At 36.7% G+C, this 12,968-nt stretch overlaps 1 protein-coding gene across 1 annotated transcript in view; it reads right to left on the bottom strand.

The window, feature by feature from the left end:
- Positions 1 to 12,968, bottom strand: part of LOC107141392 (glutamyl aminopeptidase) — an 80,209-nt gene that overhangs the window by 52,265 nt on the left and 14,976 nt on the right. Inside the window, exon 4 of the mRNA XM_015484646.2 lies at positions 628 to 748. Within this exon, the coding sequence (XP_015340132.1) occupies positions 628 to 748 (121 nt within the window). The remainder of the gene's footprint in view (positions 1 to 627; positions 749 to 12,968) is intronic.

The raw sequence follows: 12,968 nt of genomic DNA, 5'->3' as shown, positions 1-12,968 counted from the left end.
AATTTAAAGTTCTGCCAACACCACTCAAGTTTATTAATAAGGTATTTCTGCTATTTATAGAAATGTCATACCTACACTATTCTGTTTACAGTCTGACTTTTGTTTTAAAAGGAAAACATGCCTCCCTCCATATCAGGAAAAAAAAAAAAGATGTTTCTGGAAGGAGCACCAGCATTTCATTTTAACTGCTGGAGAATCTAGAATTAGTCTTGCACAACAATGGGAAGATTGGAAGCACATGGAACTCTTTCGACATCAATTACCCCTTTTCTTTTCCAGCCCACAGATGTTGGGAAGGCATGTACACTATTGGGATGGATGCTGGTTGTTTAAGCTAATCTGGTTTGCTGTTTCTGTTCCATCATTAATAAGCTCTGCAGTTCAGTGCACATACTTTTATTTTTGATCATTTTTATTTGTAAATAAACACTGTACATAGATCCAAACAGAGTACACACATTATTTTTGGAAGAATCCAGAATGGATGTCTCAACATCTAATTAATCTCACACACACATATAGAACGCATATAAGAAAAGGACTTAGGGATGATAGTTAATTAGATGCAATGAATCAACTCAGGTAAAAACAAAGGCAATATTAAAAATAGGAAAAAATAATTCTTACCTAATTTAGGAAGAGAATAATTGATAGCAAAGTAGTCTTCAAAATAATCAAATATAATTTTAGTTATGTTTGCAGCATACTCAGCTGTGTGCTTTTGCTCTGGCTGGACATAAATAGTGAGCTAACAAAATACAAAAAAAAATCAGTGATAATTATACATTTGATAAAACACAAATAAACTATAGTATGTAATATAGTCAAAGGGGCTTTGGAGTCAGATAAATCTAATTTGAATCCCAGTTCTGTTTCATACTAGCTGTGTGATTGTGGACAAATCACTTCACCAGTGTGTGAAAGGTCCACATAAATTGTATCACTCATTGAGCAACTTTAGTGACTGGAAATAGTGTAAGACACCACATGCATGGTGGCACATGCCTATAATCCCAGTGGCTCTGGAGGCTGAGGCAGGAAGATCGAGAGTTCAAAGCTGGTCTCAGCAACTTACGGAGGCCCTAAGCAACTAAGTGAGACCCTGTCTCTAAATAAAATACAAAAAAGGGCTAGGAATGTGGCTCAGTGGTTAAGTGCCCCTAAGTTCAATCCCTGGTACTCAAAACAAAAAAGTGTAAGATGCAATGGTTCAAAACATTAAAAGATGTTATTACTTTTTCTATCTATAAATATATTTTCTTCTTAAATTCTATGCATCTATTCAACCTCAAACCACCCACTAATCTGTCTTCTGTCTCTGCTTTTGTCTGCATATGTGTAGATTGTCTTTCACGAAATGAATTCCTGTGATTTTTATTCTCATCTAAAAAGCCCCTAAACACATGTTTCTCCTTGTGCTATTCTATCCAGCTTTTCCACATCATCTTTTCTTTATTTCAACTATTCTGTTCCCAGAGCCTAAAATATAATGATCCAAAATTTTCCTGAAAGGGAGTCATCTTCAAAAGCTACATCAACTCTCTAATTTGCTAGGGTATTATTTCTTGCCGCTATGACAAGATTTATCAATCAAACCAAGCACAAGTTCCCCCAATTCTAAGTTTGTATGATTTTTTAAAAAAATCAAGAATCTTCTTAATCATAATGTTATGCAAGTAGATGTGGTTCCTAGATATCAGGTTTATGTGCAAGAATATCACAGGTGTTCAGAGTTTCTCTGTATGCAAAAAAGAAAAAGGTGCTTCAGACAGAGTCTGAAGTCTCTAGCTAAAGTCAGCTAGAATCGGCTGAAGGTTTGTGAGAAGTTCAAGTGAAATATGCATACTCACCCCAAGGCCTGATCAAAAACCCTCAGGGAAAGCAAAAGATATACCTAGTAAATTCAAGGCCACTGACCTAACCAGAACAGATGACTCAAGGTTTAACAAAAGAATAAAAGAAAAAAAAAAAGATGCCTATTCTCTTCTTTTACTATTTATAGAAAATTGCTGGTTTTGATGTTCATGACAGCACACATCTTTAATCATCTTTTCTCAGCAGTGAAGAACAGTAGAAAGATCCAATGAGATAAAGGACAAATTCTTAAATCATCAGCACTGGCTCATGATTCTCATATGCACCAGGTGACATTCTTGCCTGATTTGGAAAAATAAATATATTCTCAAGAACAACACAACTCATCTCAACATTCTTTGATGTTTTTTTAACTTTTCAAAAATGATAAGTAACCCATTTTCTCCCTGCCCTTCTGTCCTTTCAGTGAATAGTGACATGAATTTTCCAAGCAGTTATGTGAAACTGAGGATCCAATGGTGATCACTGAATGAAACAAAGGTAATAGGGCAACCGACCATATGAAACTAAAGCCAGCGGGATCACACAGGATTGCCACGTTGTCCATCTAGAGTCTCACAGTCTTCTCTCTGTGAACCAACTAGTGTGATCAAACTTTCTCAGATTTTCTGCCGTGTCTATTCTCTACCATTAAACACATAAGAAGGTAGCAGGTCCTCTTGATTCACTCCATCACACACACTATGTGCTTCTGTGGTGTGCACAATGATGGGGAGTTAAAGAGGGTTGACAAAGAGGAGGAATGGACAACCATGAGGCCTCCTGCCCTAGGCAACGGGAAGAGAGACTCCATGTGTTCTTAGAGGTCATGTTTTCTCATTTCCCATGCTGGTTCATGGGCTCCTTTGAAGTAGCACGCTTCTGAAACAATAAAATTCACTTTTTCTTCCTCTATATTTTTTCCAGTATTGATGGTGACAGGAGAAGAAATGAGGTTTCTTTAGATAAGATTGGTATCGATGTAGAGTCAATCCAAATCAAAGCAGGTCCTTTCTCTTCTGTTTCTGAGAAACCCTGCCCCACAGAAGAATGCTCCCTCTTTGCAGCCAAACCAGTCTGCAGATTATCTGTGATCTATGACCTTTCAAAGCGAGGCTGTAGATCATACTTTATGACCACTGTTAGAGCAACTGAACTGCGCAATCACAGGTTATATAGATATGGCCCATTAATTTTGTAATGAGCCAACATTGTCACTTGAAGCTCCCAAATAGCGTGTGTTGGGGGAGGAGCGTTGAACTGCAGAATCTCTGTGATTTCTGGATTTGGGGCGTTAGAAAGCATCTACCCTCCTCTGCCAACACCTTTGCTCCCCCTCTGTGTGCTTTTCCTGCTCTCTGACCTTGTCTTCAACATAAACTCCATTCACATCCCTCTCTCCTTTCTCTGGCCCTTGGTAAAGGTGTTAACTCTCTATCATCTGCTAAGTCTCAGCATTCTGTGCAGGACAAAGTGCAGTAAATAACCTCTGAATCGTCATCACTTTTCAATAATAATTTCCCTCTTTCTAATCCACATATTTGCTTTACCGAGATGACATTTTCAAAAGTGAATGACTAGGGCTGGGGTTGTAGCTCAGTGTTAGAGTGCTTGTCTAGTAAGTGTGAGGCCCTGGGCTCCATCCTCAGCACCACAAAAATATAAATAAATAAAATAAAGGTAGAGTATCTATCTACAACTTAAAAAATATATATATTTTGAAAAAAGTGTATGACTAGCCATGCCTTTATTATTCAAGGTCTTTATTAAAGGTTAAATATAAAGTTTGCAACCTTTATATATAAATATGAACATAAGGTTTGTAAACTTCATACATAAATGTAAGATTTATAAGGCTTTAAGGACCTAACTTTTATGCGCGTATTTAATTTTTAAAAAAGAGTAAGCTTTCTAAGCAAATTGTACTACCTGGATATACCTCCACCAGAAACTATTAGTCATATCTCAAAACACTGAATCCATTGCACAAATGTCAGTGGTGAAAGTCTGGGCTTTCTAAAGTCTAGATTCAGTTGATTCTTTTTTGGGGAGGCACCATGCACTGGCTTTACAATTATTGTTGTGCTTTTCCTTTAACCTATTGGAACTTATTATAAAGTAGGCTTTTAGAGTTTTTAATATTATCCGTTTCATTCAAATGTGACCAGTAGTTTCAGAGATGGGACGTGAGTCCTGATTGATTCCTGGTTGATCATTGTCACTCCCCTTATGTGTCCCTTGAGGTCAACTTTTCTTAGAACAATGTAATAAGACCACGTGCCATCTTTACAGTCAGTGATGATTATTTATGTCTCTGCCACCAAAATCAAGTACAAAGCTTAACAATGGAACTATTATGATTTCTTGCTAGTCTTATTTAGCACCTAAATTGTTTTAGGTACTGTGAAAAGCATTTCCCATGCAATGTTTCTTTCATCAATTCTATGAATCTGGTCCTGTTAATGATAATGGAACATAATGTTTTATATCATCCATGCTCACTTCCCTCAGTCCTTTCTCAGGTTCATAATTCCTTAGCCATGACCTTAAAACACAGAGCTCTGAAAATCAAAAGCTTTTGTTGTCTTTAAACAAATTAATATGGAGTTTTAAAAAAAATTTTATTTGTTCCTTTTAGTTCTACATGACAATAGAATGTATTTTGACATCATACATACATGGAGTATAATTTCTCATTTCCATGGCTGAACAGGATGTGGAGGTACCGTGGTGTGTATTCATATATGAACATAGAAAAGTGTTGTCCAATTCATTCTATTGTCTTTTCCTAGGAGTTTTTTTTTTTTTTTTTAACGATCTTTATTTTTTTTCCTGCTATTAAAATACAGGCAGAAACATCACTGTGTGCTTATAAGATGCTACCCCAGATGCCACTGCAGTGACAGTATTTGAACATATCATTTTACACAAATCCAAAAACTTAGGAATTCCAACACACAACTGGTTGTAAGGGTTTAGATAAGGATTGTAAGCCTCTATTTAAATTTTCAGGGTTTGAAGGAGATTTAAAAATACACTTCCTGGGCTGGGGATGTGGCCCAAGCGGTAATGCGCTCGCCTGGCATGCGCGGGGCGCTGGGTTCGATCCTCAGCACCACATAAAATAAAGATGTTGTGTCCACCGAAAACTGAAAAATGAATATTAAAAAATTCTCTCTCTCTCTCTCTCTCTCTCTCTCTCTCTCTCTCTCTCTCTCTCTTTCCCTCTCTTAAAAAATACACTTCCTAACAGGTTTGGTGGTGCACGCCTGTAATCCCTCTGGCTTGGGAGGCTGAGGCAGGAGGATTGCAAGTTTAAAGCTAGCCTCAGCAACTTAGCAAGGTCCTAAGCAACTTAGTGAAATCCTGTTTCAAAATAAAAAATAAAGGCCTGGAGATGTGGCTCAGTGTTTAAGCACCCCTGGGTTCAATCCTTGGTACCAAATAAATGAACAGATAATAAATAAAAGTAAACTTCCTCATTGTATGCATGGAGAAAATGAAGTCCAAAGCACACTGACATTAGAATTCAGAACAAGGTTCATTTTTCTACATCATACTTTCTCACTACTCATCAGATTGAAATCTAACTCTCCTGGCTACAAAATAGAGATAATAATGATAATAGTGTCATAGAAATATTGCAAGGATTAAATAAGATAATGCAAACACAGCAATTGACACATAATGATTCTAAAAATATGTCCATAAACAGTGTTAATATCACTAAAGATAACACACTGAATTATTGGCCTTTGTGATTTTCTTGTCTGCACTTCCTTATATGTGAGTGATCTCACAGGGTACCCACATTGCCAATGGCACTGCCACAGAATGGAGGGCGGAAAGGCAAAACTTACTTTTTGGACATCCAAAGTAGGTTCTTGGTGCTCACACTATAAATTTTGAAGCGAAACCTTTTGATTTGCAAGAACCTTGTTTGGAAAAGTTTTTAGCAATAAAAACTGAAAGCCAGAAAAAAAAATAAACCAGAGTTTTTGCTGTAATCATAGATTGGAGAGAATGGAGAGACATTGAGATTCTACTGTCTTAAAAGACTAGATGAAATTTACCTGGGTCAGGGAGAGGAAGAAAGGCTGGTGGAGCAAGACTCTGGAAGGTTGTGTTGAGGTCTGAGATGAGGTCCTTAAACTTGGAAAGACCACATGAAAGAATCCATTTTGCAAGCCTCTACTGCTGCCATAACCGGGGACAGAAGCTAGGCCTGCAGGGTTCTAGCTGGGAGCACTGCAGGTCAGTTGTGCCCTGTCTTTATTGTTCTTGTCTATTGATCATCTTCTGATAAGAGTGGGGATGTGGCTCAATGGTTAAGCACCCCTGGGTTCAATCCCTGGTACCAAATAAAATAAAAATGGTGTGTGCAACAACTATCTAGCTACAACTTAACTTTTTAAACTTATTTTTTTTAACAGAAAAAGTAATGACCTCAGGTCAAGATGATGCAGTAAAAATTAATGCTTTGATGGATCCCCTCTGCTCCTAGCACTCAGAAATGATTGGTAAGTTATAAAAATCGGAACCCCACCAGACCTATCAGGACTTGCAACAATATGAATACCTGTATGGAGTCAATAGAAATACAAAAAAGTGGGCAGAATGAAATTATGGGCTTATTAGGCTCTGATGTTGGAATGAATTGATCACCTGGTAGGGGTGGGGGTGGGACAAAGGTCATGTTTTGGAAATCATGTTTTTAAACTCTAATTACTATTTCTGATTGTTTCTGCATCACTTTTTGTATTTATTTTAAAATGAGCACATCTTCTTGAATCTTTGAACTTACTAATTAAAGGTTACAGGTGTATGAATACTTAATTGTTATGGCTTTTAAAAAATTCTCTCTTATTTCTCCAATTATTGCAATTCACTCCCACTATGTTTCTATTTGTCTCAGACTTTCTCTTTCCTGTTGCTTGTTTTCATATACTGTGTGTCTTAGGCTGTCTGTTCAGCTCTAAAAATGTAGGACCATGCACCTGGTGTGGGTTTCCTCTGATGTTACATTTCAGTAGATTTAAGTAGGTTGATTTTCCTGTAATTCTCTCTGAAGTAGGAAATCATACTGAGAGCATTTTGTTCTGTGATGTCAACTATTAGATTTTAGTTTAGAGTGAGTGGGTAGGGAGCCAGGGGAGAACCTCCAGATGCCAAGGAAGAGGAATTTACTCTGAAGCACTAACATTCACACTGGAGGCTTCAAAGTTCTCCCTTGAACTTTTGTTCAACTGTTGAAGGGCACAGTCCCACAGATTTTTGCAGGAGAGAACATTCTGGTTGCTTGTCTTTGATTGGAAGGGGTAGAGGGCTGGAAATGTGCTTTCAGTGAGAGCATCTGCCTAGCGTGCATGAGGCCCTGGGTTTGACCCCCAGCCCTGAGAAAAGAGGTGGGTAGGTGTGGTGGAAGAAAGAGAAAGAGGTACCTAGCGGCTTCAGTTTTACATTTTAATTTTCTTGGAATTCTGACTCAGAGCATCTGGGAAGTTTCAAAAGGAAGTTTGGCTTCTATTACTCTCTTGTTAAATTAATGATGAGAAAGTAATATATCATGACAATATTAGCATTGTTCCTCTTCCAAACGATGAAAAGCTTCACTGATTTACGACAGAATGCTATGCTCTCACTTATCATAGAACCATTTAAGAAAGATTTACTACTTACAGGACTTTCGGGGATCTTTCACCAAATTCTATTTTCCAATTATGCACTCTAAATCTTTTGTGTAAAATCCATCCTTAGAACCCAGCTAGCTGAATGGTACAGGTTCAATGACTCACTCAACTAGTAGAGCTACCTTACAAGGAAACATCCTTGGTCAGAGTGATATTGGAAATTCAAGCTCAACGACATTATTAGAAAATAACTTCAAGACACCGCGGCCCAGAGATCGGGAGGAAAGTCCTGTCCCGCACCCAGAGACACAGAGATATGTGGTGAGCCGCCCTGCACTGGGGTTCATTATTCAGCAAAGCGTGGCTCCACAGCCCAACATCAGGGTACATATAGGCTTGCGGCTGCCACCACCACTGGGAGGGACATCACCGCTTGTATCAAGGGACAACAATAAGGACCTGGTAAGATATCACCAAGATCCCTGTGGGCCTGGCTGCACCAAAGGTATCTCTACTAGGGGTGCTAATAATTATCCTGTTGCTGAGGTAACAGGGAGTCTTGCATGGGGTTGCCTCTCTCTTGTTCCTCCTACTAACAGCCACCTTTTTATGATTACCCTCTCACTAGTCATACAATTTAATATCTCCATATTCTAACATTCTACCTCATAAACATCTCAGCCAACCACCCAGGCCCCCTTCTATCATTAGAAACTGTAAACCATTATGCAAACCTATTGACTATAAGGTAGAAGATAACCAAACTCATCATTTCTAATTATAGTGACAAAACTGTAATGTAAAAATAGAAGCTAACCAATATATGGCTGCTCGTTGGGTACATTGAGTGCTGTAATATTGATCTCTCCCTTAAAAGTGAGGTATTGGTAACCTATAGGCATACTATAAGACAATAGGGCAGAAGCTGTAATACCTCAAATCTATACTCAAGTGAGGAAGACTCATAGACATCATGAAAAAACAAGGGAGGAAAGTGCCCCAAACAAACCAAGACACTACAACAATAGAATCCATAGATAGTACAGTAGGTGAAATGTCAGAGAAAGAGTTCAGAATATACATAACTAAAATGATTTGGGAATTGAAGAACGACCTAAGTGAGTAGATGCAGGCAAAAGTTGATCACTCCAACAAAGAGATAAGAGAACAAATTCAAGTTGCAGGAGATTACTTAAAGAAAGAGATAGAGATACTGAAAAAAAAAAAAACAGAAATCCTCAAAATGAAAGAAACAATAAGCCAATTTAAAAAACTCCATAATTTATAGCATCACCAACAGACTAGATCACTTGGAAGTCAGGAACTTAGACAATGAAGACAAAACATACAATTTTGAAAATAAAGTTGACCTCACAGTGAAGATAGTAAGAAAACATGAACAAAATATCCAAGAATTATGAGATACCATTAAAAGACCAAATTTAAGATTGATTGGGATAGAGGAAGGTTCCAAGATTCAAACCAAAGGAATGCACAATCTCTTCAATGAAATAATAGCAGAAAATTTCCCAAGCATGAAGAATGAACTGGAAAATCAAATACAAGAGGCCTACAGGACACCAAATGTACAAAATTACAACAGTTCTACACCAAGACACTGTTAGAGTCTGTAAACAAGTCAGGATAGTGCCTGGCATTTTGCCAGAGGGAGTGGTTTGTGAAATAACGCCAGCAAGCCATTAAGTGTGGAGATTCCTTATTGGTTGACTGCTGTATCTAGTTTTGTTAATTAAGATAAGCTGTGTGGAATGTATATATACCCCTCCTGTCCTACAATAAACGGCTCCCACTCCTGCTGTATCAATGTACACAAGTTGTTCGTCACCCCCCGGTTATTTTGCTGCAGCCGGACTGTGGCAAGACACATTATAATGAAAATGCCTAGCCTACAGAATAAGGATAGAATTTTAAAGCCTGCAAGAGAGAAAAATCAGATTACCTATAAGGGAAGACCAATTTGTATCTCAGCAGATTTTTCAACCCAGACTCTCAAAGCCAGGAGAGCCTGGAACAACATATACCAAGCTATGAAAGAAAATGGATGCCAACCAACAATCTTATATCCAGCAAAATTAAACTTCAAATTTAATGATGAAATAAAAATCTTCCATGATAAACAAAAGCTAAAAGAATTTACAGCAAGAAAGTCTGCACTACAGAACATTCTTGGCAAAATATTCCATGAGGAGGAAATAAAAAACAACAATGAAAATCTGCAAAGGGAAGAACTACAATAAGGGGAAAAGCCAACCAAAGGAGAAACCAAGTCAAGCTAAATATAAAAAATTTAAAAAATGAGCTGTAATATGATTCATGTCTCTTAATAACTATAATATCATCTAATTTTTAAGCTTTTGTTTATTTCATATTATTTTGTTTTCCATTTCTCTTCACAAAGTTACACAAATATGTTCTTTAAAAGTTTTAGCATTTTATACATTATATTTTAACATATAATTAATTTGGTATGTGAATATACATTCCCTGTGATATGAGATGAGGTATATTTTACTCTCTTATAATTAAAAATCATTATTCAAGATTCAAGCATGAAAAAGCTTAATCAGAGTAAAAATTGTTTAATAAGGTATTTATAAAGGTAAGGGAGAGGTTGAGAGAAACTAACAAATTTTGTGAAGCACCTTTCCTTTTGTAAAATTGGAAAGGTGAGAGGTGAAATAAGAGAGAGCCATTATGAAAAATTTGAAGGTGACTTAACTGAAGTTATTCCCACCAAAGCATGTAGAAAACAATTTACAGTCTAATAGAGTCTTATAGGGAGGAATAAAACTCCTTGCTCTACTCTTGTATATTTTAAGTACATCTCTTTGGTGTCCCTTTCTGATGGAACTCAACAAGAAACCACATAACAAGAGGACTTATCATGCAGCCTACAGCATATGTCTCACCAAAAGGTGAATGATGAAGAAAGGAGCCAATATGGCAGTCATTGGTTACATGAGGCTACTGAGATTTGAAATGTGTCTAGTCTGAATTGAGGTGTGCTATGTGTTAAATACACATTAGATTCCAAAGACTTACTGGAACAAAGAAAATGAACATGAAATACTTTACTTATCTTACTAACAATTATTTTCTTTGCAAATTATGTTGGTAATCCATTGGTTTATTTTTTATTTTTTTTTTACATATATTATTTATTTATTTTGAGAAAGTGAAAATAAGTTGTTTTTTTTTTTTTCACAACAAAACCTAAAATAACTCTAGAAGGACTAAAGATTCAAATTTATATCAGAGAAAATATTCGGCATTTGTTTTTTTTTTTGGATTGGCTAACTTCACTTATGAAAATGTATTAAAATTAATTTCTCTATTTGCTTAAAAAAAGAAATAAAGGAGCGCAAGCTAACATATTCTGTATCTTGACAGTAGTACTATATATCCATATATATGTTGTCATTTTTTATATTTGTGTTATCAAAATTCATATAACTATAAAACTAAACAGGATAAATTTACCATATATAAATTATATCTCAACAAACATGACTTTAAAAAGAAATCTAGTTCATGAAGTATTTTAACAGTATTGGGCACATACTAACCACCTGATAATAATGGTTGTTATTATGATTCATTAAAACAACCAGCATCAAGATGTTTCATAGTGGGGTAGAGAGGGAGAGCATGGGAGGAATAGAAAAACTCTAGATAGGGCAAAAGGGTGGCATGGGAAGGGAGGGGGCAGGGGGTTAGAACTGATGGCGGAATGTGATGGTCATCATTATCCAAAGTACATATATGAAGACACAAATGGTGTGAATATACTTGTACATAATCAGAGATATGAAAAGTTGTGCTCTATATATGTAATATGAATTGTAATACATTTTCCATTGTCATATATAACAAATAAGAATAAAAAATAAAATAAATAAATAAAAAAGAAAAGAAAGGAACTTCAAGAATAATATCATCTGCTGATTGGCTGTTGCATTATTATTATTATTATTATTATTATTATTATTATTATTATTATTTGGTACTGGAGATTGAAATCAGGGGTGCTTAACCACCGTCGAGCCATTCCCTAGCCCTTTTTTTGTGTTTATTTAGAGATAGGGTCTCACTGAGTTGCTTAGTGCCTCGCTCTTACCCAGGCGAGCTTTGAACTGGTGATCCTCCTGAGTCGCTGGGATTACAGGTGTGTGCCATGGTGCCCAGCTACATTGTTCTCATTTATGAAATTATATGATTAGTAGAACCTACTGGAATCTTTTCTACTTTGGCTTGGTGTTTCTACCCAAAATAGAAAAACTTGCCTAGAAGTAATTGTAATTTTAAAAAAATTGGTGTGAGAAACACCTGCACCGCATAAAAAACAATGATGCAATTGAATTGTGGGGTATGAGGAAAGCACATTCAGACAAAATTCCATGTTTGCTATGAGATTGAAAGGGGGGGCGGAGCTTGATGGATGTACTCAACTCTGCCTTTAACAAGAGGAATGCATTGACTGTACTCATTTCAACCTAGAAAAAACAACTTCCTCTTTCTGATGCCATTTTTTTCCATATCTAATATTATCTGTTTGCCACTGGTAGTCCCCTTCACCATGACTGAAGGTCACATCGAAGCAACATATATGGCAAGGAAAACACAAAGATGAATGAGTCATGATGTGTAGCCCCTCTGAAAGGTCTTTGGACATTCCGTACTCACTGAAATATGGATAGAGTATAGGTAGCCATCTGGAAACCCAGGTTTGGCATATGTCAATGTCCATCCTTCTATACCAAGATAAAGTTAAATTTCCCCAGGAGCTAATTTCACAGGAAATAAAGGACCTATCTCTTCCCTTCCAATGACTGGTGAAAAGGTAAGATATTTTTAGAACATTACATCTCAGAAGGCTCATCAGGATACAGTATTTGGGGTAAAAAATGGAATTTGAGTCTCTGACACTTATCAGTTGAATCATGAACAAATTACTTGCACTCATTAAGCTTTAGTTTCCCATCCGTATAATGGGGTGGTGGTCCTCCCTTTTTAAATAATACTGCAAATATTTCATAAGTTCATACGCACACGTATAAAACCGATGGCACAAAATTGGGTTAACGTGCTTTATAGAGGAAGTAAGTGTTCAGAGCATAAGCCAAATGGGGGCCTCCAAAATGAGAAAAAAATGGGTAAAATTATTTGATTTTTCAAAAGGAAATTATTGAAGTAGATATCCTCATTAAAAAAAAAAGATTGCTTATGTTTTCTCACACTTTTAAAAAGTACGTTTGACACTTTGGTGCTGTCCTATTTTAAGTCACACATGTAGAAATGGCCCCAGCTTCTCAGTGCTTGGTTACTGGAAGGACAGTTGGCTCTCTCTTTTCTCTTCCTCTCTCCCTGGAGTCTCTCTTCCTGGGACCTCACCCAGGGGGCACTGAGCCATTTTATTAAATTGAATATGCACAGATATTTAAATACATTTATGCTGGTGTACTT

This window comes from Marmota marmota, unplaced genomic scaffold, assembly GCF_001458135.2.
Source record: "Marmota marmota marmota unplaced genomic scaffold, marMar, whole genome shotgun sequence".
Classification (NCBI taxonomy): Eukaryota; Metazoa; Chordata; class Mammalia; order Rodentia; family Sciuridae; genus Marmota; species Marmota marmota.
This window is presented reverse-complemented; position numbering and strand designations above follow the sequence as displayed.